The sequence below is a fragment of the Tuber melanosporum genome (assembly GCF_000151645.1).
Source record: "Tuber melanosporum whole genome shotgun sequence assembly, scaffold_147, strain Mel28".
NCBI lineage: Eukaryota > Fungi > Ascomycota > Pezizomycetes > Pezizales > Tuberaceae > Tuber > Tuber melanosporum.
In genome coordinates, this window is record NW_003298805.1 from 50,914 (window position 1) to 76,051 (window position 25,138).

Genomic DNA, 25,138 nt, shown 5'->3' on the forward strand with positions numbered 1-25,138 from the left:
AAGCCCCTAAAAATACTTAAAATTCAAGATATGACACAGATAGCGTCAGTTCTGTCTGGGAATTGACTACATGGATTTGGATTTTAGAGAGATCTTGTGAGATGTGCCATTGTCTAAAACTTCTGGGTTCAAAACTACCTTCACACAGCATGCCAGACAGGTATTTTTGGGGGTGACGGCCAGAAAATTTTTGGAGTCGCAGGGCCACCTGACATAACTGATAGAGCTGAAATAATACTCCAAAAGCACGGAGAAGTAAAGTGGGGAAGCAATGAGACCAGTATACGAAATCCTTTTCACCACAATGCCGAACTCTGGGTTGGTATCAATAGAGGCATTCAGCCCCGAGGTCGAACAAGTGTTTTTCGAGTATCAAGTTTCGACAGATTTGTACCGGTATGCAAAAAAAGGTGTTGCGCACTCCGGAGTCCTTCAACCCCAAAAACTTGCATAAACATTTTTCAAATCCGGGGCTGAATTCCTCTAATGTGTAAAAACTCCCTGTTTTGGTGTGTAACCAATCGGCAATGTCCCACTACGGTATCTTCTTGACTCGTCCGTCCCCTCTTCTCCTTCTTCCTTCTATTCAAAGCAAACGCATCCGCTCTCACGATGATACATCGAAAGCTCAGCCCCACGATGTCGTAACCCGATGAAAGCTGCTATGTACTTGTAGATGGGGGAGCTCCGGGAACTCCGCAAAACCGTTTTATCCCGGACAATCCACTATTTACGGTCATTAGGAAGGAATAATGTTCGCCTGATGTGGTAGGGCTTCAGCAAGCTGAAACTTGTGGATCCCATTAACCGGTTCGCAATTATCTTAACTCACTCATCTAAGCTTATCATAGTTTAGCCCCGTTTCTTATCGATAGTGAATTGCACGAGTACCGAACATACTGTATGATCACAAAAAAAACACGACTTGTTTCATACCGGGATGTATATACAACGCATCCCACTATGACACCTACTATCAGGAATGTCCCGGTTTTGGCAAAAAAGGTTTGTATGATATGATATCAAACAAAATAAGGGATTCGATCTCTTTGTCCCGTATCCAACTTAAGAATCGCACTTTGCTGTATGATATCTGCAGTAGCAGCCTTTATCTATCCTGCAGCGGACCAAAACCGGGAGCATAGCAAATCCACTTGTGCTCCTCGAGGATGAGAAAAAGCCATAAGTGAGTGTGGATAGTTTCGGTCAGCTGGGGGATTCTGTTCAGCAGGGGCGGCATCCTCCAGTGGCGAAGCTCCAATCCAAAACTTCATTCATTAATGTTAGCGCGGCAAGCTTCAAAAACCCGACATCAATCATCACTTTCATAATCTCTACCCCACCCCACCCCCCCGATAGGGCGAGCGATAGACTCACACATCGCGATCCCGAGAGATGCGTACTCCGGTGCATCCGTCCATAAAGTCGCTTGTTAACCATCAGAAACATAGTAATGTTTTTTGGCCATTCAGGTTGACCTACTTCTCAGCATTTCATTCGATCCTGAGAGCAAATCGGGTAAAGCCAATGATCGCCGGGCATAAAAACTAGCTCGTTTCGTAGAACATAGTTTAGGCCTTGTATCAATCCACCGCCATTTACCATAGCCCCGCAAACTGCTCTGTACTTCTTTAGCCAAAAACGTTCTCAACATCGTCGGAGAATTGCGGTCCTCATAAGCACGATGCTGATGAAAAAAACAAAAGGCCTTTTGTAAGACAGCGATAAGCGATCTTGAGCGTCATGGTGTATCTTCAGTGCAATATGATTGAGCACTAGGGATGGTGGGGGGGGGCGCTCGGAGAAGCCGTAACAAAAACGACCACAACAAAAATCGTATCAGGTTCCAACAACAAGACCAAAAGGTTATAGAATCTCAATTTGTATAGGGATGGCCAATTCTGAACACGTACAGGTACGAGGTCTGGCGAGAGGTTAGGTAACAGTCATTTCAGGATTTTCTAACTAAATATATGATACCCCTGTCTGTTCCGGTTAATCGTCCCCTCACCTTGAACACGGCAGAAAGTTGGTGAACCATTAATTTATGTTAACCAGGGAAATAATCCCTGTCTTGTGCTAAAATACTTCCCCAGGCACCCGCACAGATTTGTAAAGGCCAGACCGAAATGGCTCAAGAGTAATAAATGCAGTCATTATTACATACTATTATTATACAGAAATGTTACTTTCTTACAGTGCTTGATGTAAGTAAGGCCGGAGCTTTTACTCGTGCAACAATGACAAGAATCTGCCAGGGATCGCCTCTCTTTTCGTATACGAGTACATTGTAAGTGTCCCCACCACAGCAAATTGTTTCCTCGTCGGATGTTCTTAACTTACTAACATACCGGTGGTAGGCGGGGGGGCAGCGAATAAGGCAGAGGGGAAAAAAACACCAAAAATGTAGAGGCATGCATGAAAATTGGTACGGTAGGGTTGTTTGCTGTGCCCCTCGAGTTCATCGCCTACCACCGTAACAGGTCCCAGGCAATTCCCCCATACCTTCCTTCCCGCACTCATGACTTTGGTAGGCCACTCGAATCAAGCTACCGGTATCCTTTAAGCTATCAAGGCATTCCGGTTCGAATTGGAATATGTAGCACCAGCCTATTTGAGTAATCGTGATAGGAAGAGCCTTGTTGTACAAAAAAGGTGCAGTGCTCAGAACACCGCTAGGTATGTACTGCTCAGTATGGCTGTGATGAAAACGATAAATTCCGTGTAGATTTACTCCCGATTACCCAAATAGGTTCTTCCCATTTCCATTCGGCCTGGATCTTCTCGACAGCTTTCAAGATAGCATGCTATGCGGAAACTACCAGTTGGTGGGGTTAATGACACCTCGAATTTGAGGGGTTGCTAGTTTATGAGGATCCCGCATTTGCTCAGGCAATCCACTATCGATAAGCAACAGGGCTAAATTACCGCGGGCTTAGCTGAACAAGTTGACGAAATTGCGAATACCGGTTGATGGGATCCACGAGTTTCGACTTGCCCGGGCCATACCACGTCAAGTAAACGCTATTCCTCCTTGGGGTGTTTTGTCTCTGATGGCGGAGATTAGAGGCCTGACGGAGATACCGGTACTCGAGTACGGTAGTGGATTGTCTGAGTGGATACGGCATTGGAGCAAAAGTTGCTATGCACTAGTACAACTCAGTGCAATACCGGTATGGTTTCCCATGGGAACCTTGAAGTCCTAAGAGCATGCTTTTGATGTCAATTAAGTACTCTTAGGGCTACCCTTAGATTAACCCTTGCTGTCTAGATGTGAATGGAATCTATCAGCGAGGCTCTGCTCGGCAATGAACAGTGCCGTATGTTGCTAGAGGAACGGCATGGATCGGGCAGGGATGAATGGTAGTTGTAGAAAATTTTTTATCGTGAGAACTAAAAGCTCAATTAACTTCGTGCAGAGATATTATAAGTGGAGCCATTCTGAAGCCCAGGTTTGCCATCTGAAAGCATATCTTACTGTACTTGCGAGTTAACAAAGAGAGAAACGCCATCCCCTTAGGAGTATAGACTGGAGAGCTGGGCAGGTCGGATTTCTATTCTCTCCTCCTTTCGGGCCGGGGGTTCTAAGGTTCTTGAGAACCAGGACCCACTTTTTTGCGTGGATATTGCTTGAACAGAGAAGCCCCTGGACCGTGGTGATCTTAAAAAAAAAAAATTCCTTCAAATACGGGTACAAACGGGACCCCAGAGAAGCTCTCGTGTGACATTCTAGAAAAGGGAGTAAATGAAAATAGTTAGCTTCATCAAGCTGATCCTCAACCATTCGGCTGGCGGTCTGCCCCCCACCTTCCCTTCCAATACTGGCACGTTGTATAATTTTAATCTAAGCTATAGTAGGGGACGTTTATAGAGGCCGCATCAAAAACTGCTTCGACAAGAACCGCATAAAGTCTCAACCACGAAGCCAAAACGAAACCAAAGGATTATAACATCCAGGAGAATCGATGGAGAATTGGTTGTAGAAGGGAAAATTCGTTGACCTCATGCAAAAATAATGTATTCTAGTGGAGTAGAACGAGTTCCTAATTTAAGAGAGAACCAATCTGCAATTTTGAATAAATAGATAGATATTTAAGTCCGTATCTAAATTGTGCCAGAGATACAGTAATATATAATACAATAGACTACAAGTACTATACTCGAGTAATATTACATGGACTAGTTCTATTTAGGATTACTATCATAACCGAGAACATTTTTTAGAAAGAATGCCAAGAGCATGCCAAGAAATGGTCTCTCTAAGTGTCCCCCCATCATTCCAGTTTGCATCCATCCCACTCTTAACTCTGCGGGTCCTCTACGAGTACTCGAGCAAGCAGTTTGGGCACTTGGGAGGGACATGGGCTGTTCACGGACCAATATCTCTCTTGGCGTGAAGATCCAAATGATGTGCACTCCGGAGAAGAACCTCCTTAACCCAATATATTATCCTAGCGGTACTTATCCGGGGCCCACCAGCAGAACCTCGTTATGATGTGCCACACCTAGAAGAGACATTCTCGGCAAAAATCCAAAACCCATCGATCCGCTAATCCTGATTTAGTATGAGCATTGGCCTAGATAGGGTTAACTAGTGTCTTATATTGGATTGGCATTAGTGGATTTTGATCCTGCCTTAGCAGCTTTGGATGGAGTTCAAGATTACCTACAAATCAACTCCTTAATCTACTCAACTAGAGCACGATATTTTTGGGAGCCAAACAATGAATCCATCTCTCAGTTGATTCTCTATTGCTAGAGGGAATTTATATTACGGCCCAGTATTGATACGTTTCTGATCTGGGTGTTTTTTTTTGGGGGGGGGCACGTTAGGCATCGCACATGATATCATGTGTTCGTGCAGAAGCAGCGACGCAAAGATCTTAACCCAAACCCCAAAATTCATGGCATCCCATAAATTTCTGATCCGGGCAGCGGGGTATGATACCGAAATCCTAGGCCTTGTTTCTTATCAACTCCCCTCACGATATGGGCGTCCGCCGTTGGTCGACTATCCTCGGCCCGAGGGGGCAAACATCGCAAAGCCAGAAGGATGATCCCCTCTTTAAAATTCATGTATCCATATTAGGCCAATCAAGTTTATCGTTATCCCATTTTTACTTACTTAGTACTTGAAACCAGGCAGACTTAGTCTAACGGTACTCTGGGTTTAAGTGAGCTGACGTGATTGGCTTTCACAGTACGACTTGATACCCCCAGGGCTCCTTCGGATTCACTGCCGAGTGAAGCCTCCACAATATATACCACAAAGGTACCTACCCTATATCCGAATCGCAGCCCTGTGCTCTCTATCTAACACCAAGGGGGGGAGAAGCTGGGTAGCTATGCTTGTAGAAATTAATAAAAGGACAGTTGATCACTTGACTTGGAATGACCACTCCCGGTAGAACATTAGTGGCTAGCAGCAAACATCCTCAATGTGTTTGTCCTGCAAGGTTTTCATGGTCCCAAGTTCTGCGGTGGCCGCTTCTTGTGCCACCAGGAACTGATTGAGATTTACGAATGAAAGTAACCCTTGCTTTCTTGACACCAGTCTCCGGCTGATAAAGTGTATTGCAAGATAGCGAATGTCCGTGAAAAAGCTCTCCTTCTCCTTCTCCGCTATCTTGGTTGTTCGGCCCAGGGCCTAGAATGCGTGCGCCGCAAGAACTTGGGGCAGATTAAGGCTGACTGGCAGTGCTGTTATCTTCATGGGTCATCACTCAATCGGCAACCCAACCACCTTGGCCGCTCGGGGAATGTGCCGAGACCGAAAGAGATGGCGGAAGGTCGAACTGTCATCCAGAGAACAAATCCGCTTAGTTCCAAAAGCGGGTGACCCAAATGCATTATCCGCTGCAGTGTCGGAGCCGAATTTCCCCACACTGCGGCGAACGCTAGCCGGTGCACCACGTGCTCAGCGGGTGATCGTGCTGACCGATCTGGTACTAGTCCTTGGCAAGAACTATCCAAGCACGGAGAGTATAATTTCGTTTGCGCGCCCGGGTACGGATTATTGGCCATATACTCGAGTATCTCTCTAATCGCGGTGTTCGGGTACTCCTTGCGAGGAACGAGTACGCTAGAGTATCAGCTACCCCGGGGGCCTGAAATTGCACTTCAGAAACCCCGCAAGGTTTCCCGGATTTACCAAGCTCTGTGAAGCCGAGCAGGTCGCTATGATATCCTGCATATTTCCGGGTTCCCGAGCGTGCCTCCTATCACATTATCGGGAAACTGCTAGACTATCCACTGGCGTACCGCCATTTCCAGAGCCGGGTTGTAGTGACTGCCACCAATCGGCTCAAGTCCGCAGCAACAATCCTTAGCACAACTACACGCCACTATTTTTTGGTGTTAAGGTGAACGAAACCATACCCCTGAGCACTTGCACATATCAAAATACTTGTAGAAGGGGGTTTAACACTTTGACCACTTTGGGGAACAGAGGAGCTTTGGCCCGCCCCGAAACCGAGGATTAAGCCCACCAGTGTCATGCATATTTGCCAACACGGCACCCGAAAGCGAGAGCCTGACCGTGGTCGGGAATGAACTTCCTTCGGCAAGATGCCCGTAAAGATCCCCCTGCAAGAGGTAGGTGAAGCTAAGGTGTTGGACATGTTGACGGAATTCTTGCCGCAACCCACCAGAATTGCGGACAAGTGAGCTATCGTAAGACGCTCAAGCACAGGTTCATCCCACAAGAAGGAATTGCGATATTACAGTACAGCCAAGCTGGGGGGTTAGGGAATTTAGAGGATTTCAGGGGCAAGGGGAGTGCAGTCACACCCCGCTGTCTCGGGTGGCCAAAAGTCCAGGATTTCATCCGGGGTAGCGGGTTGCGACTGTACGAGGACTTTATATCCATTCACCGGCGTGGGAACCAGGTTTTCTGGCCGACCATGCCACGTAACCAACTCCGTCGTCTGCGACCAATGTATGGAAATTCAGTAATCGGAATGCGAGTATTAATTTAATTAGGCGCCTGGAGGGGAAAAATGGATATCAGGCCGCAGAGTCCCTAGGGTAAGGAACAACCATGCAAGTAAATTTCCCCAGGAATAAAACATCCTGATCACATAGTATCACTCGCGCTTTCATTTTCTCTCTCTCTCTCTGTTGGAGCATCCTTCCATTCACGGCATCGCCGTTTCTTTCTAGCTCCCCTGCATAACCTTGGGACCGGTATTAAAGACTGGAGGGCATCAAGGGAGCTAGCGGTTATCAAATAGTCGGGTTGTGGAGCACGGTGCGAGTCTGGTATAATCTGGAGTTCGGTCTGGTGTTGGTTAGCACTCCCACGGGGAAGACCTAGAATTTCCCCGGAGGGTATGCCGGGAACAGAGCTGCCAACAGAAGGAAGACCTCAAGATATGGGCTTCCAAATCCAGGAGGGTTACCTGGATCAACCCTCTCTTAGCTATCATCGCTGCCTGAACCTTAGTGATACCGTGCATATATGACGCTCTGAGCTGCGCATCTGATCTCCCTGCATAACCCCCCCGCGATTCCACTCGGGTGCCGTGCTACCGTAGGCGGGGGAGGAGCTCTGTTGAGTTCTCTGCGGGGGCGAGGCGCTCAATGAAAGCGGAGCTCAAAATTGAGCAGACTATGATACGAGCGATTTAGGTCATACACCACAAGTAGGATCATCCCCACAAAAAAACCCAGGCACGGGTTTTGCTATGATATCATAACTACGATAGCAGTATATGGGTGGGGAGGGGCGGGGTATTAGAGATATCCACGGATTAACCTTGTTCCGGAATGGGTCGAAATCCCCAAGTCGAAGATTTGGGTTCAGACCCCTCAAAGGGTCTTGACATATTCTATTCTACTGTACTCGTATTATGATAGACTGTCGTGATTCACGATGTTCTCTTCCACAGAACCATACTAGCAAAGAGCTGCTTAGTATTGGGGCGCGGTGATCTATCGTCCTCTTCATCCAAAGCGCTGAGTAAATTACCCCTTCACAGAAAGCTTCTCGAAGCTTCGCCCGAGCATGATACCTCGCGTAATTCGTAAGCAGTGCAACACCAGATCGCCGCCACCACCACCTTACCAGCCCCGACGCGTCATCCCAAAATTGCCTTCACCGCAACCCATCATCAAACCTACGACACTTCAACTTCGACAACCGCTCCATTACCTACATCTTCATCAGAGAGGAATGAAAATTGCCCTGCACCTCTGTTATGGCTTCCCCAGTGCTACATTGGTCCAGCCAGTTATCCGTACTGCCCTCTTCGGAGATATCATCTTCTCTTGTCGGTGATAAAATACTTCTACCGCAATCAGCGCTTGAGCAACTCCTTGCCGCCGTTTCATCAACGCAGTCGGGGTCGCAGCCAACACCAGCTTTGACAGACACTCACCCGCCGCAGGTAGATATTTCATGGGCTTCTGCAGCTCGCCATGAGCGCCCGCAACCACAGCTCCCGCACCCTCTCATGTTCAGACTATTCAACCCAAGAAATAACCGATTCTCACACGCAGCCCCTTTAGAGTTCTCCGCAGAGGAAGGGAAGATTGGTATATCACCGTTATTACGGGATGCACTGGGTATCGATGAGGATGTAGAGATGAAAGGTGCGGGGGAGGGGGAACTGGTGGAGGATGAGGAAAAGAGAATTACAGTCGTGTGGAAAGATTTACCGAGAGGCACTTATGTGCGATTAAGACCTTTGGAAGCGGGGTATGATGAGGAGGATTGGAAAGCTTTGCTAGAGAGATACTTGAGGGTCAACTTTACTACATTAACGGTTGGCGAGATTTTGGCGATTGGGGGGAGAACACTGGCGATTGGCGGGAAGGAAAAGGCAGAATTTCGGTTTTTGATTGACGCCATGAAACCGGAGGAGGCGGTGTGTATTGTCGATACTGGTGAGTAAACCATGCTATTCAAGAAACTTCCAAGGTGTTGTGCTGACTGCTTGCATAGATCTAGAAGTTGACATTGAACCATTATCCGAAGAGCAAGCTAGAGAAACCTTGAAGCAACGGCTAGCACGGAAGTCCGTCGGTAGCAGCGGTGGCGCTCTCAAGATCGGCCAGCCAGCCAAAGGTGGAGTTCTGCCGGGTGAATATCACTTCTACGAGCTATCGGAATGGGACCGAAAGGAGCCGCTCGTAATAGAACTCGACGAAGTAGACGACGGTGACGAAGTGGATATATTTGTTACAACATCCAAACACCATCACAAGCCTCGACAAGACGAGCATGCATGGGGAGATTCCGGAAGTAAATATCCAAAAACAATACAAATCAATCCGACAAACATCGAGCTTGTTGACGTGGAAAGGATATTCATTGGCGTCCACGGATATGCGCCACTAGACATAGAGGAGGGCGGTGAACAACAGGCTGAGGAGGATAACTCTCCCCGCCCATATTCCCTTCGAATCACCCAAACCGAAATCCAAGACACGGAAGCCCCCACCATCACTACTCCACCAAGCCCCGACTACAAACAATGCAGAAACTGCACCCAGTGGGTCCCAACTCGCACGTTCATTCTTCACGAAAACTTCTGCCTGCGGAATAACCTTGTGTGCCCCCATTGCCACCAAGTCTCCAAACGCGGTGCTCCAAACACCCACTGGCACTGCCAACAATGCACGGCCCACGGCAACAACACCCCCTACTCCCTGCGAAAGCACGTATCCATCTACCACACCCCGCGCCCTTGTCCCGCATGTGCCTCCTCTTCCTCCCCCTACACAGCCGTAAACCTCCCAGACCTCGCCATCCACCGCACAACAACCTGTCCCGAAAAACTAGTCCTCTGCCGCTTCTGCCACCTCCTCCTCCCCCAGGAATCCTCAAGCAACCATGCCGAGCTTCTCCTCCTAGGCCTGACCCACCACGAACTAACCTGCGGCGGCCGCACAACAAACTGTCATCTCTGCAACCGAATCGTAAGAATGCGAGATTTAGACGCACACGTTCGCAACCACGACCTTAAAAGGCTATCCACGCCCCCGCCAATCACCTGCCGGAACGTGAACTGCGCTCGTACGACTAAGGGCCTCCGCCACCCCAACCCACTCGGCCTCTGCGGGAGTTGCTTTGGACCCTTGTATGCTCCCGGATACGATCCCGGCGACACAGCGCTGGGCCGGAGACTTGAAAGGAGATTGATCAGGCAGGCGATTACTGGCTGTGACAGGGTTTGGTGTCGGAATGAGATGTGTAAGACTGGAAGAGCGAATCTCGGAATCGCTGACGATCCTGCGCAGGGTGTTGGGGTGGCGGGCGTGATGCCGCTTATCAAGAAGGTTGTGCAAGACTTGAAGGACGGTGGTGGGGAGTTGGGATTGTGCGTCGATGAGGGTACGCAGAAGCGTAGGCACCTCGCCGAGAGGATTGCCGTGGAGAGTGTGCTAGAGAAGGATGGTGGGTGGGATGTCTGTTGGGTTGTTGCTGCCGTAGAAGAGGTCAGTGGGGCCGGGGAGGAGGAGGGCGCTATTAGGGCTTGGTTGGATAGGAATGCGGTTAGGAGGGGAGAGCGGTGATTCGTTTTTGCCCAGTCTTGAGGATGTCCGGTGCGGATCTGTTTTTTTTACCGCTGACAGACCTTACACGCTTGTGTTGTATCTAGATATAGACGAGTATAGTATTGGTACCTTTGATAATGTCTTGTAAACACCCCATCACATCCTCAACAGCACATCACGCATTCTCACTCGAGTAACTATGATAACGCTATTGTGGCGAGAATTCAATTTGTGTCATGCAATCAATATTAACAAACCGACTAACCGACCTACTAAGTGACTAGTGACCTGCTACCTACCACCTACCCCACCCTACTAAACAGCCAAACAGTGTAACAGCGGCAAAGTTGGGCTGTAGAAGAAGACGTAGCATGATATAATGATGAAAAAGTAGAGATTGAGAAAACAGAAGGCGCGAAGAAAACGGCCGAACAGATAGACACAGACCAGCCATAATATAGAGGATAAGGAGGAAGAAAGGACAAAGAAAGAAAGGGAGAAAGAAAGGGAGAGGGAACAGAATACTAACTCCACCGCTGTGCGGACGTTAGCTTTGCCGTTAACATATCCTAACCTAACTTGACCGATCCATCCATCCATCGCGTCGTATCATGAGTATTGTATCGTGTGGGACATAAACTAAGTGCTAACCGACTAACCTGAACGACGTAGAACCATCCATCCATCCAGCATGTATGCATCAATCCGTCAATCATAAACAGAAACGAAGACTACGACCTATCGACAATTTTCCCTTTGGCAGAGCGTAGGTCCTCCACATTGCCTGCATCACCACCACTACTGCTCGAACTTCCATCTTTGCCCTTGCCCTTTCCAACATCACTCCCACCACCACCTCCTCCTCCTTCCTCCGTACACAGTCGTGGTCGTTGACGCCGCGCCTCCTGCCCAGCAATCATCTGCTCGAAACTTCTGAAATTAAAAATGCTCTCCAGGCCGCCGCTTGCGTTCTCCTCGGCACCGCTATCACCGTCAGCGCCGCTACTACACCCCGCCTTGGCAGCGGTATCCGAAGAATCGGTCCGCTCGACACTCTTGCCCTTACCCTCGGCAGGCTTATTCTTGCGTTGCTCCTCCTCCTGGAGGGAGAGTCTTATTGCCTCTAGGAGCATCATCTCCTCCAGGTCCACCATTCTGCTTCTTCGGGAGAGGTAGTCTGTGGCTATTGCGTTGCTAGTATTGTTACTACTGGACGCGAGAGTGGAAGGTGGGGGTGGCTGAGATGGGGCGAGGAGCTCAGCCTGCGCACGCCGGATCAGGCGGCGGGAAGAGAATGTGCTTGGAGGATTGTTTCCTGGCGTGGCTGAGGAGGAGGACGAGGCTGGTGATGGGGACATTAAATATGCGGCTGTGTGCAGTGCCGTTGCCGCCGCGGCTCTTCGCGCAGCATGGGAACGGGCTGTCGCGAGCTTTTGTGACCAGTCGGGCCGGATGCGGTCGGTTGTCACAACTTCCGGGGACGTGACGGAGAGGACAGGCCTCCTACCCGGGGACTGTGGCGGGTGGGACGGTGACAGGGGAACCGTCTGTGGTGGGGTTGACGATGTAGAGTTTGACCCCGAAGAGGTAGTGGCGGTATTCGTCACATATTGAATTCCCCTCCAGAATGGCGGCGGGGAGTAAATCACGCCGAATTCAGGCTCTACACAGAACGGACAGGTTGCCGGTTCGGAGATCAGCTGGTCGGGGGAGCTGTTACTCGACGAAGGGTTATTAGGATCGTCGTGGTGCTCCGGCAGGTGTGGATCCGGCCGCTTGATTTGTACGAAGCACTCCGAGCAGATCTCTTGGTCGCAACAGCGTGTTTTGTTGAGATATGGTGGGTAGTATAGGAAACAGATTGGGCATTCGACCGCACTCTTGTACAGAACCGCTTCTATCGGCCGGCCGTCGACGATTCTTGACGGGTCATTGGTTTCTAGTGGACTGGCGATGCTCGCCAACGTGGGGTTGTGCGGGGAGGATATGGAGATGGTCTTTGCGCGTGAGCGGGAACCAAAGTTGAGTGTCGGAGTGCTAGTCTCCGAACGGTTGGACGTCTCGGATGTGTAGGAATGCGACCGCGATCGGGTTGCTATTGGTATGGTTAGATTGTTTGTGGAGTCGGAGGGGCCGGGAGATCTTGGCGGGGTGGGGGATTGAAGAGGGTCGTGTATTGAGGGGGTGGCGGATGGGGAAGGGATTGGAAGGCCTTTTACAGCGGCGACGAGTTGCGAGTCTGTCCAGTTTGAGTCGTGATCCGAAAGACCCTTGAAAAACGGGGCTAATCTGCGCTCGATCTTGTTGATGTTAGAGCTATGTGAAAGCAACTAGGCCTGGAGGGGAAAAAAATACCATTAACTGTCGGACAATCTTGTCCCTAAAATCCTCAACACCAGTGTATACTCCCTGCGTAACAAGAAAGCCACCTAATACAGTTAGAATACGATATCTCTCCAATGAAATACCATGTCGGTAATATAATAGGGGTGCTGTTCTCAAGCACCCAAGCGAAGAAAAAAATTGCCCACCATCAACACTTTCCTCCCTTAAGCTCCTCTCCCTCTCCTTCAGCCGCTCCCTCTCCCTCTCGGCCTTTCTCAGCTCCCGGGCTTCCCGTTCTGCCTCCCGATCTCGCTCCCTGGTTTCCCGACCGTTCAACCCAAACAAATCTCCATGCCGTGACCTCCCACGCCCCGAGTATCCTCCACCTGCACCGCCACCATTATCTCCTGGGCCACCAAGTAACGTGTTGGACAGTCGCCCAGTGCCAGAAGGACCTCCGCGGCGCGACGACGAAGGTAAATTTGCGGAAGACTGGTGATGTGAGCCGTGGGGAGGGGTAAGTGAGCGTTCTTTTGTGGAAGTGTTCCCCATTGTTGTGTTGATGATGATGAGGGCGAGGTGGGCGAGGTGGGTGGGCGGGTAGGTGGTCGATTAGGAGAGTTTGGTTGATTGATTGATGGATTGATGGATGGATGGATGGGAGCAGAGTGGATGGGTGAGTTGTGTGGTCGTTGCTTTTTGTGGCGGTTGGGTTACCGTTGGGTTGGGGCTGATATGAGGAATGAATGAAGCATGGAGGCTGGTTGAACTGTGTTTACAGCGGGTGGGGGAGGGGACAAACCAAGTTGCCAGTAACTTAAAGCCGGTGCCAGTTCGAGGTAAACTGACAACCTCTAAGGAAGTGTCTCCTGGTGTTGTTGTTTATCGCTGATTCCAAAATAAATATGATACTGTAATTATGAGAATGAGATCATCACTTTCTACGCCTTCCTTCCTTTCTTTCCTTCCTCCCTTCTTCCCTTCCATCCCCTGCCAACCATACAATTTTAATATCATACGAGTACAGTACACAACTTATCACGATAAACACCCATCATACAGGGATTTACCAGCTAACCATACGATTACATAATCCAAAATTCCATCACAACTTTATACCCCAAACCCTCTCCCCCGGAAAAATATATTCAATCCCTCCCTCCGAGAGAGAAAAAAAAAACTCACTTGTCAAGTTCTCAATCTACTACCCCCCTTTGGCCCTCGTACCTGCGCTCAGATAAATTGTGCTAATCGCATGGCATCACCGATCTAATCGAAGGTGGGTGGGTGGGTAGTGTAGGCTTTGGAGTCAGCGCCGATGGCGAAAACACGCCGCGCATACGAGGGGGAAGACTCCACCTAAGAGATTTCCCTTTTTCCTTCGTTTCTTCTTCATTCTTATCGGGTGGGAGGAGTGGTGCAAGACTGGCTTTTTGGAGTGATGTTCGGTCTGGTGGAGGAAAGGGTAAGATACGAGGTGAGACGAGATACCGAGTGATCACGCGTGAAAGGGGGGCTTGGGACAGGGGGTGGGAGGGGTTGGATAAGAGATTTTTAAAAGAGAGGTCCGGGTTCCCTTTCTCACTAGCGTTCGCAGTGATATAGCTTCCGGCTGGTGTGTCACCACAGATATGCTATCTCACTCAATGCACCACGGCGGCTGCACAAACAGGAAGAATTCAAGTGCAACTGAGGCAGCAAGTCTACGACTTTCTGTAAAGAAGTGTATCATACCGGTGCAGCAAACTAAAGTCCCCCACCTAATTATTTACTTTCCCGAGGATTTTGCTCCTCGGATGACAGAAAAACCGTACTAGCTGCGGGCAGTGTGCAAGAGCCCGGGGTGCGTGCGCAGGACTCGACAGCTGGAAAGGATGCGATTGCAGGGTGCATTACTCGGATATCCGTGAAAGCTAGTTTCGGCCGATGGTTGAGAGAAGTACAGTACTGTATGATAACACCCCATATGTCTCAGCTATGTGCTGTTCTGACCACAATACCGTATCTAGATCTCTGCCCCATGAGCATAGGCTTAAGGTATCCATTGGGGGCCGCCCCCCGGATAACATGAGGGCAGTGTGCAGTACTGAGTAGGCGTACTTTTCGAGCCCTAAACTCACTCAACCCCTACTAAATACACAAGAGGGAATTTCTTCTATCATAATATTATTATCATACAAGAGACAGAGACAGGTGGCATCCCCGGATAGCCAAATATTCTGAATTTGGCGCGAGCTAGTTTCTCCATAACTAAAGCAAACCGACCGCCTAGGCGGGGGGGGGAGTCTAGAAATACTGTACAGGGGATATGAACGGGAACATGGGTTTTTAGTGATCCACTACGCTTGACCACCGCAGCGGGAAAAAAAGGGAACACCTCCTGGAAAAAACATACCGGTATACCCGGCTCTACAAATCGATAGGTGTTCCTACTGGGACTTGAAGTCCTGACCGTCTTATCGTTGTCGCTTTATTGGTGAGGGAGTAGAATAATTATATTAGGCGCTCGGCAATGTAGTTTCGCCTAAACCCCCTAGAAAACTAAGATACACAGCAATCCCTGAATCTTCCCCGAAGCCATTGGGAATCACGAACAAGTATGAATATACAAATGAAATTCCAAATGAAGAGCTATCACCGCCACAAACCAGAACGAGAAATAATTCCCTCCCATCAACGCGGGCGCGAAGTGGCACAGTCGCCGTATCCACCCAAACCAGAAAAGAGGGAAAATCCGAATGTTATCATACCGGAAAACACATATACGAACTACTGTACGTACCCGCTCAACACCTCCAAAAACCCTTCCCTCCGCCCCCCCAACATCGTCTCTAGTTGGGCAACGCCATTTCCGCCCAAACGCTACACCGCCAGTCCCCCACAAGTCCTACGATATAAAACTCCCATTCGCATTGAGCCACGTGCTGCCCCAGCGGCCTCACAAGGAAAACGTACAGTACAGTCCAACAATCTCTACATGCTCCATCCAAAACACCGCCGAGCCCTTCCGCTCTCATTCGGCCAGGCAGAGCCAACGCCCACACCCCGCAATCGCCTCCCATTCCGAGGCTCCAGGGTATAATACCGGATCGTCAGGCAAATCATAGCCCATCACTCGATACACCGGTCTGCCATCGTGTTGAAACATGCTTCTGATATTACTATGGTATCACGCTACGATAGACTTTTTCCTTTACATCAAACTCTATCACTGGTCTACCCCTAATAATACCCCCCTTGCTTCTTTCTCCTTTTTCTTTCCTTTGTCATTGTTATTGTTCACTCGACCTTTTGTGTCTCGCTCTCAGCAGTAGATAGTTAGGGTCTTTTGCTCTTCCTGTTGAGATAGTCAAGCGTTCGAGTCTCTCAAGCAATTATTCACTTCGCCATATCATCGTTCCATTCAATACTCTCACAACACATCGTGTTGTGAGAATATTGGATAGAAGGATGATACGAGATATGAAGAAGTGATCGATTGCTTGAGAAACTTGAATGCTTAACACTTTCAAAGGGAAGAGCTGAAGACCCGACTATCTACTGTTTTGGAGCAACAAATAGCTTGAGCGAACAATAACAATAATAGAGAAAAGATGTGTGAGAAAGGCAAGGAGGTATCTTCAATAGTCCGGGAGGTCTAGATGCGCCATCAGGTTTAATGCAAGGAGAAAGTATCAGTAGTAGGAGTAACACTACAGTAGTGCGAGAAGTATGTTTCAACACATCGGCCCAGACGAGCCTCCGGAAAATGGCAAGAAAAAAAAGGGGGGGAGGGACAGGGATGGTCTTGATGTCGACAGAACCCCTGGGGCGAGGTAATCACGAAATGGGCGATAAAGCGCCGAGGGAACAATTCTGTATGCCGGAAGGATAAAGATCGCCTCTAATGCACCTGGTTTCCACAGTGAATTCGCCTATCTGGTGTATGACAGCACAGCATACAGTGGTGAGTCGGTCACCTGAATGCATGATGCTTTACCAGCTAGTAGTGGTATCCGTCGCTCAGCGCCCGGCGAAGGAGACATAGTCGAGGTTGTAGTCAGTACCAAAAGCTTTAATTGAAAAAAGAGATTTACATACTGGCAGTTGGGTCTTGTGAGCTGTGATTTACCTCGCGGGCGTCACCAGTTTTGGCGATACGATATTGGCGGTACGATAGCGTCCAGCCATACCCGAAATCCATCTCCCTCACCTAAGCCACCTGACTCCACCCCAATCATTAGAAATGCACATATTGCTAGCGTGAATTATCACAGCCATGGCTGCAAAACTACACTCCGCACAAGGACAAAAGCTATAGCAAAAATATGGAAATAAGTAAATAAAGCTATCCAACACCAAACACCCCCGTCAATCCCACCGCCGCCTCAAAACTTATATGATACTAACCAAGTTACCTCGGCGGCAGCGGTGGCCTGGCTGCGCCATTCCCACTAACAACATTTTTCTCCATAATATACTTTTGCTTCTCTTCCCCGGTTCCATCCTCCTCCGAGGTAACGATCACGTCGGGTACCTCATCCATTGATACATCGCCCTCGTCCTCCTCGTTTTCCGTCCTCCTATACAGCTGTTCCTCCTTTTGATTTTCTTCATTCGTCAGGGGTGAGAAGGCGGTTTCTGTTATTTCTTCCTTCTCTTGGGCGTCGACTTCGGCTTCGCCCTCGCCGTCGGAATCGTCAGATCCTAGGTCCTCGACTAATTCGGCGTTTCTGTACCATTTCCTTCTCCGTGTGTATTTTCCCCAGCCGTCGACACCTCTGCGACCGTCCCGCCACTACCAAGGTTAGTTGCCGCCGGAACATGAATGCGGATGCGGGAAGCTACCTTGTTATCGTAATACACCCACCCTTCACCAACCTCCCCACTCCCCCCCAATTTATCTTTCACTTCTTGTCCCTTACTCTTCTTCCCATGGCCATCAGCACCTTCCACCCGCCATTCCTCCCCCTCGACCCAGCGCCAGCGAACACCGCTTCCAGCCGGTGTCTCCGGGAGTGCAAACTCCTCGGGTTGCGGACATGGCTGCAGGTGCTCGTCTGTGAAAGGTGCGCGCTCGTACGCGAATAAACTACTAGTCCAGCCCACGCCCAACCAACGCCTTTGGTTCTCGTAAATTGCAAACGTGAACTTAACCCCCGGAGAAGCGCCGGTGGTCGAAGCAGTCAATGGTGTGCTTTTTGACGGGTCAATTTGTAATGACGGGGCCCTCTTGGGTGGAGATGCTTTTGACGAATTGACTGAAGTTGACGACGCAGTAGCTGGGTTTACAGTGTGATTATTCATGCTGGATTTCCGGGCCCTTCTCGGGGGCAGTGCAGGTGGCGGTGGGAGGGGGACTAGAGTAAGTCCCGTAACATACGAACATACCGCACGGATCAGTGAGCTTCGCCACAATATTGTGCGGCTAACCTTTGCCGGCCGGGAATGCCACGAGAGTATCAATGTCCCCGTAGCGAGGACTACGCGTCGGGTGGTTATCACTTGAAATGGATAAATCGTGAAAAACAACCATATCGGTGTAGTTATCAGTATCCTGAAGAACAGCGTGGTAAGCACAGGCCGGGTCGTAGCCGTGGTCGCAGTAACTGTTGTGGACAGAAATCTCGTCAACGACAAGAAGGGTTCGAAAAAGATGTTCAGCCGAGTAGTCAATGTAGACAGTGTCTCGAGTATCTCATCCAGTGTAGTCGGCGTCGGTTCTATGAATCCCCATAAAAGGCGAAAGATCAGCCCAAGCCCCGCCCCTTCGAAATAACTCATGCCATGCGAGACAAACCATCCCGGTACCTCCTCAAAAACATCCCCAAGATCAAGAGCGCCACCACAACAACATTCCCGCCCCAGCGCAACCCTACGTCACCGTATAAAACCGCGGCCCAGAATGCCGCCACAACCAGGAAGCTCTCCCAAGGGTCCTTCGTCGTCCAGGTGAGCAGACCAGCAACCCAATTCAATCCAGAAAGGTATGGAAACGCCCGACTCAGCGCGCGGGTAACCCGAGGCGGCGTAGCAGCGAGCAAAGGGCTCTTCTGGTGGACTTGAAAGGTAGATCGTGCAGCGGGGGAACTCGACGGTGGGGCGAACGAAGCGAAAGTTGGAGGATTAGGATCCCTAGTTGACGGCGTTGGGTGGAGATCTGTCAGGGGCTCGGCCCCGCTTGACGGTTCATCAGACATGTAGAAAGTCCAAGGAGTATCTTATTTTGTAAATAATGGTTGGGGTCAGTTTGTGGAAATAAAGGGAACTCTCAAGCGTGGTAAAAAAAAAAAAAAGTGAGTGGGGGGTGGAAGGGGAGAGAGGGTTGAATTCCCTGGAAGAGGAACAATCCTACCGAGAGCTGCCATGCATCCCCGTTTGAACTAGCTGTCGTCAGCGAGCGTCTCAGCCCGTGATTTGAGGATTCGATCGGGCTAACCCTGATTGACTGCTGGAGATGAGGTCAAGTTTTCCAGCGAGTTAACGATAAAAGTTATCACTAGAAAACTTGGTAGAGCAGAATAGGGGGGACAGAGTGGTGGTGATAGGTTGGAGAGAGAAAAAATGTTCTAAACTGTCTGCTCGGGGCACATGGGCAGAGTACCGGTAAAGCCCCCCATTTCCTCCGAATTCTTACTCAAGTGTGCTCTCTGGAATGGAAATGCACGTGAAAGCGTCCAGCAGATTCGGTGAACTTTCCCGATCTTGTTGATGCAGAGCCGCTAACGTCACATTGAAACTCCTCGCTCACTCTGGGCAGATCATGAATTCAATCATTTTATACCCCAACCACGTCTGGACTTCCCCCTCCAGCTACAACAAGGTAGAAATACAGCACTACAACTATGGTAGACTACATAACATAATATTATGCCCTCGGTAATCATGTACTCGCACTTTACGAACGTGCCTCTTCATCCAGGAGTCTCCAAGAAGTATAATACGTACTCAAGAAAATATGCAAGAAATAAATAAATCAAGGTCCTTCACTAAACACCTAAGGAGGTACCAAATGGTAGGACGGCATAACGGTCGTTTGAACTAAACCCTACTAAGCAAAGAAGTTTTGAAGAAAGGGGAAAGATATATAAATGAAAACAAAGAAACCCCTCACCGTCCAACCGACCCTAAAAATAATGACCTAAAGAAAAGGATATCAAACTACCTAAGGACAAGAGTACTGTATAATTTGTATGATTATAGATCAAATCATTCCCCCAGGGGTGTCCATGTTTTGTGCCGGCACTCCAACCATTCCTTTTTGTATCCTTGGCACTGTAAGTCCCCTGCTCATCGCTTGCTGCCGGGACCTTGATGCAAGCGCTCCTCCATCACTCGTCGACTTCCGGAGCTTTCCTCCTTTACTCCTCTTCGGCGGCGGGTCGTCTGTGAAGGAGGAACGCTCAATCTCGTCATCGCTCCTGTGATGAGAGGACGGTGGAGGTGCGATAACCGGAACTTCCTCTGATGACTTGTTCTTCCCAAAGCCGCCAAAAATATTCTGTGTAGTTGTCATCCGTCTGCTACGAGGTTTGGCAGGGCGAGATGGGTCAGAGAGTGGTGGAGTGGGATCTTGCGGGGGAAGAGCTCGAGTAGGAATATTGGATGTTGCCGACAGAAGCCTTGGCTCACCGATTTGGCTTTTGTTAATAGTTCTCTTCTTTGCCGGGGCAAATCCAGCGTTGGAATTCTGAATGCTTGCCATCGCGGATGAGACCACTGCTGCTGCTGGTGGGCCATTGCTGCCTGCCGTTGTTGGTGTACGTTGAATAATGGCAGGAGATTTGTCCGATGATACGGTGGAGTAGGGAGTGGCTGCTGACGATGGTTGAGATTGCTTAGGAGGTGCCAATGGTGCTGCCGCAACAGAGGTATTGAGAGGTGGTAGAGGTGTAGAATCAAGCGTCCCCCTTCTTTGCCTCATGGTAGGCGCCGGTGAGGCATTGCTACCATTGCGAGGCCTCCTAAAGTCATGTGATGGGGGTGGCGGAGAGGTCTCAACGCTTTCATGCCTAGGTCTATTAGGGGCATCATACTGTGGACGAGGTTGGGGCGGATGATGAGGAGGAAGACCTCCAGGATGGCGGCGAGGTTCACGATCATATCCACGATCATATCCACGCTCATCCTCCCTGCCTCTGAACTTCTGTCCTTGGTTTGGCGGCTGTCGCATGTCATCTCTACGACCGTTCATACCGGGCATACTGGGTTGCTTCCTCGGCATCCTGCTATCTCGGGGGGTAGTTGGAGTTCCGGGTTGTGTTCCAGGCGCTGAACGAGGAAGTCCCCAGTTTTCATCCCTCCATCCCATTGGCACACCTCTCGGAGTGCTCTGCGCACTGTTCATCTGCTCCTGAGACGGTCTAGGTCTCATCCTAGGAGCATGCATAGGTGAATGCAAAGGGTGAGGAAGGCCGAGGGGGGGTCTTTCACCAGGGGGATAACGATTGTATGGTTGATTGGTAGTGAGCATCTGCTGTCCCTGAAACTGTCTGGGATGATTGGGATGATGTGGTGGAGGGTGATGAGGAGGTTGATGCATTGGGTGATGGTGCGGCGGAGGCATGTTGTGGGGGCCTCTAACTGTCTCCCTAAGCATTCTCTCTTCACCATACATGATCCTTCCTCTACCATCTGGACGCATTGGAAGTCCATTGACAGGTGGCTCCATTCCCGGAGCCTTAGGGCCTTTCGATACATCGCCCTTTGCGAGAAATCCGTTTGAGCTCTTAGATTTGAGAATGTTAAAACCAGGCCCATTATTCCTCGGCGGTCCCTCTCTAGGGTCTGGAGGTGGGAAAGGCATATCGTGTTGACTATTAACTTTTTCCTGGTTCCTCAAATTCTGCTGGATAATCTGTCGTCTGAAAGCCAGCTGTTGCTCCCAATCCTTATCTTGCTCATCCTCCTCAGAAGATCTATTCCTCCGCTCATCCGCTCTACTCGTTGCCAATTCCCTCTCTTTGTTCCAGTTGTCTTCTTCCGGTCTATCACCACTGGTCCTCGAATCCGGCATTGCCGGGCTCCTTCCAGGTGCCTTCTGAGGTATCGAAGGTGGCACTGTGATTCCTTGGGAATCGCTGATAGTTGATGGGCTGGGAGGGCCATTCTCGTCATCCCCATAATCCACACCATCCCAATCATCAAACTCCCACAGATTCCCGCCACTGCTACCAGATGCACCGCTAGGCCTGGCCGTACCACTCCCACTGGAAACCTTACCAGCGCCGGACACGCTTGCTTGCTTCCCGTTGCTAGCGCCGTAGCGAGAATTCCTAGACATCCGAGTATAAGTTGACCCAGCATACATGGAAGAGTGCCCAGAATCAGACCGAAGATGTTGCCGAACCAAAACACCAAGGCCCTGAGCAGGCGGAAGAGTCGGCGAATCGTCATCGGCGGTAAAGTTGGTATCAGAGAACCTCGGAGACGTAGGCGAAATAGCCGGGTTCCGAAGAGGCGGCGGGTCAGGGGAAACGGATTTGTCTGATACCCTCTCGTGACCCGATGCAGGTGAAACTGGAGAAACCGGGGATATCGAAACCGGGGATATCGATACTGGCGACCCTCGCGTTGAGATGGTCGGCTCCTTGGTCAATTGAAGTGGTGCTACATTCCGCCTCCTGCCTTCATGGTCGCCACCCAGCTCATCATCATCATCATAACTCGACTCACTGGAGCTGCTTCGCATAGACAGGAAAGCCCGGGATTCAGTTCTGTCCTCGTCCCTACTTAACCTCCGGCCCCTCTGACTATCCAAAGGAATCCTCTCCTCTTGGGGCGGAGGACTAACAACTCTCTCCGGGCTCCCTTGTCTCATTTGCTCTCCAGGCAGATCTCCAGGGCTGAACGGGCTTTGGATAGGGAACTCTACAATATTCGCGGAAACTGGGGGACTAATAGGAGTCTGAGAAGCCAGTCCCAAGCCAAAGTTAAAAGTTCCAAGATTCGACGACAATACTTCAGTATCCTGTTTCCTCGGTCCAATTTCCTTTGTTTTTTCTTCCTCCTCTTCCTCGTGTGCTACCTCTTCGGGGGGTGATAAAGGCGAATCAGGCCGCTTTCTAGGCCATTGGTTTTTACTATGAATTGATGTAGGAGAAGTAGGCGAGGTATACTGAGGTCCAGATCGAGAACTGTTGCCATTCGAATAACTAGCCATTGGAGGGCTTGTTGTGCCCAATTTTCGGATAGAAGCGAGTCTTTCTAATCTTCCAGCAGCCGAATTTTGATGATCCTGAAGTTGTTGATCCAAAGCCTGCTCATACAGTGGCCTTCGGGGTTTACTTGAAGCCATGGACCCCGACCCAACGGTCGGAAGTGAAGATGTGGATGTAGAGGTAGGTATTGAGACAGAATTAGTATTAGATGCAACCGAGGTAGCTGCGGTAGACGACCGAGTGGTAGTTGTGGGCGTAGAGTTCGTCGAGGAGCTGGTATATCTGTTCTTATTATAATCTCCAGGACCGTCCATGCTCGCCTCCTGATCCTGCGATCCCTTTCGCGGCTTCGCAAACGCAGAATCCATCACGTCATTATCATACACGGCCCGGCCACTCATAGGAGAAGCAGATCTACCTGGCAGGTCCTCGGAAGAACCCATCCTAGATACCCCAGTCGGTACGCGATAAATTTTCTGTCTCCCGCCAAAGAGCACATTCCCTTCACCACCTCTCGAGCGGTTCATTATTGACCCATCTTGCTCCGAATTAGACGACTCTTCGGACTTCGTAGTCAGGCGATTCTGTCGGGTGGCGCCAATAGTAGACCCAGTGACCGACGAGGTCTCTGCGATATCCCCTAATGGAGTAAAAGCAGGAGACGCATATGCAGGCCCATCCTTTCCCTCAACTACACCAGTCGTAACAGGACCCTCTCCATTGACCTTCCCAGCCGCTGCTGCTGCCGCGGCCGCGGCCGCAGCTGCCTGCTCCATCTGGAGAATGCTGAACCGTTGTGCAAGATTGGGCATCAACAAGGAAGTCCTAAAGTCATCTGTAGGAGGTAGCACATGTTGAAGGTCCAGCTCCGGTTGCTGTTTTGGTGGAGGAGACGAGTTCTTTCCCCATTTGAAACCCTTGTGATTGGAAGGTGGTGTCGGCACCGGAGGAATGGATTCGTCCTCTTCCTTCGCCTTTCTGAAAGTACGCAAACGATGCATTATCGTAGTATCCAACTATTATTAAAGAGAGAGAGAGAAGAAAAAAAAAAAAAAAGCGGTCGTGTAATGTATGTATAGAATGTAACGTAGAACTGTAAGATCAGGTAGGGAGGAAGCGAAAAACTAAGAGTTAGCCTAGTGACGTGAAAAAGTCTACCCCCTTTGATGTTGCACACCGGGAGTAAAATGGCGAACGGACCTTGCACTAGAGGGAAGCTGTCAGTGAATTGTTCACCCCAGGATCAACGCCTTAAAAAGGGAAGAAACCCCTTACCTCAAATCCCACAAAGAACTAAAATATATTGCCAAAATACAGTTCTCCACGTCCGTCTATTCAAACACTGTATCCGAAATTGAGGCAAAGAATCTATTTTCCTATAACTATTAATGGGAAGTAGCTTAGCAAACAGGACAAATTCAATGTTTTACACATAAAAGGGCAGGCAGGGCGACAAAAAAAGTAACCAAGGGATTAAAAAATATCCAAAAAGTCCAAAAATCTCGGAATTCGGAACCTCAAGGACGACTTCCCAGCGGAACATGCCCTTCAACAATCCGCATATCAAGTAGGCAAGCAAGCGAGGGAAAGCCACAGAAATATACAATACCTTTAGAAGGCTATTACCGCGCAGTAGTGTTCTATGGTAGAGAGTAAATTGGAAAATGCCACCCCGATTCGCTGATCGACAGGGGGGAGGGGGACCAAGCGACGAATTGATGTGATGACGGATGTGATTAGTCGACTACAATGAGTGCAGTACTGTACACTGTATCTGTAGATGAACCGGCCACTTTGAATGAAAACAAAAGAGTGTGTGTGCGCAGCAGTTGGGTTAAGCGAGAAAAGAAGGAACGGAAGGGAAGACTTTGTTGGAAGGGAACGACGGCAAGGAGAGGGGAAGGAAGGGGGAGAAAGAAAATAAAAGAGGTTTGAAGTGAGAAGGGAAGGAGAGAGAAAGAAGGTCAAGAAGGATGGACTATTGTGCCGCAAGAGAGGAGAGAGAAAAAAGATCTCGGAGGACAACCGAGTGAAGTAATGTCTAATCCAGTCCAAAATAGTTGTCAGCACTCTAGCGGACAACACCCCAGTAGAGTAACGGGGCATGAAGGAAAAGGTTTGTACCCGAGCACGGCAGAGGGCAGTAGGGCAGCTGGTGTGTAGGGAGACGGAGT

General features: G+C 49.7%; 6 protein-coding genes; 3 read left to right on the top strand and 3 right to left on the bottom strand.

The window, feature by feature from the left end:
- The first annotated feature begins 8,120 nt into the window (after positions 1–8,120).
- On the top strand, positions 8,121–10,640 carry GSTUM_00002792001 (uncharacterized protein). XM_002836441.2 has 2 exons: positions 8,121–8,886; positions 8,945–10,640. The coding sequence occupies exons 1-2, from the start codon at positions 8,199–8,201 to the stop codon at positions 10,516–10,518; spliced, it is 2,262 nt and encodes a 753-aa protein (XP_002836487.1). The 5' UTR covers positions 8,121–8,198; the 3' UTR covers positions 10,519–10,640.
- A 99-nt stretch (positions 10,641–10,739) lies between these two features.
- GSTUM_00002793001 (uncharacterized protein) lies at positions 10,740–13,377 on the bottom strand (the record flags this gene model as incomplete). XM_002836442.2 has 3 exons in its annotated part: positions 10,740–12,800; positions 12,856–12,929; positions 13,032–13,377. 3 exons carry the CDS (start codon positions 13,375–13,377, stop codon positions 11,232–11,234), a joined length of 1,989 nt encoding a protein of 662 aa, XP_002836488.1. The 3' UTR covers positions 10,740–11,231.
- A 31-nt stretch (positions 13,378–13,408) lies between these two features.
- Positions 13,409–13,771, top strand: GSTUM_00002794001 (uncharacterized protein). XM_002836443.2 has 1 exon: positions 13,409–13,771. The coding sequence occupies exon 1, from the start codon at positions 13,568–13,570 to the stop codon at positions 13,715–13,717; it is 150 nt and encodes a 49-aa protein (XP_002836489.1). The 5' UTR covers positions 13,409–13,567; the 3' UTR covers positions 13,718–13,771.
- Positions 13,772–17,131: 3,360 nt separating this feature from the next.
- On the bottom strand, positions 17,132–19,362 carry GSTUM_00002795001 (uncharacterized protein). XM_002836444.2 has 5 exons: positions 19,160–19,362; positions 18,605–19,024; positions 18,166–18,527; positions 17,653–18,036; positions 17,132–17,602 (listed from the first exon to the last, which is right to left on the bottom strand). The coding sequence occupies exons 2-5, from the start codon at positions 19,002–19,004 to the stop codon at positions 17,219–17,221; spliced, it is 1,530 nt and encodes a 509-aa protein (XP_002836490.1). The 5' UTR covers positions 19,005–19,024; positions 19,160–19,362; the 3' UTR covers positions 17,132–17,218.
- A 205-nt stretch (positions 19,363–19,567) lies between these two features.
- GSTUM_00002796001 (uncharacterized protein) lies at positions 19,568–19,906 on the top strand (the record flags this gene model as incomplete). XM_002836445.2 has 1 exon in its annotated part: positions 19,568–19,906. The coding sequence occupies one exon, from the start codon at positions 19,568–19,570 to the stop codon at positions 19,685–19,687; it is 120 nt and encodes a 39-aa protein (XP_002836491.1). The 3' UTR covers positions 19,688–19,906.
- A 2,527-nt stretch (positions 19,907–22,433) lies between these two features.
- Positions 22,434–23,965, bottom strand: GSTUM_00002797001 (uncharacterized protein; the record flags this gene model as incomplete). The annotated part of the gene is made up of 2 exons (XM_002836446.1): positions 22,434–22,450; positions 22,480–23,965. 2 exons carry the CDS (start codon positions 23,963–23,965, stop codon positions 22,434–22,436), a joined length of 1,503 nt encoding a protein of 500 aa, XP_002836492.1.
- Positions 23,966–25,138: the final 1,173 nt, after the last annotated feature.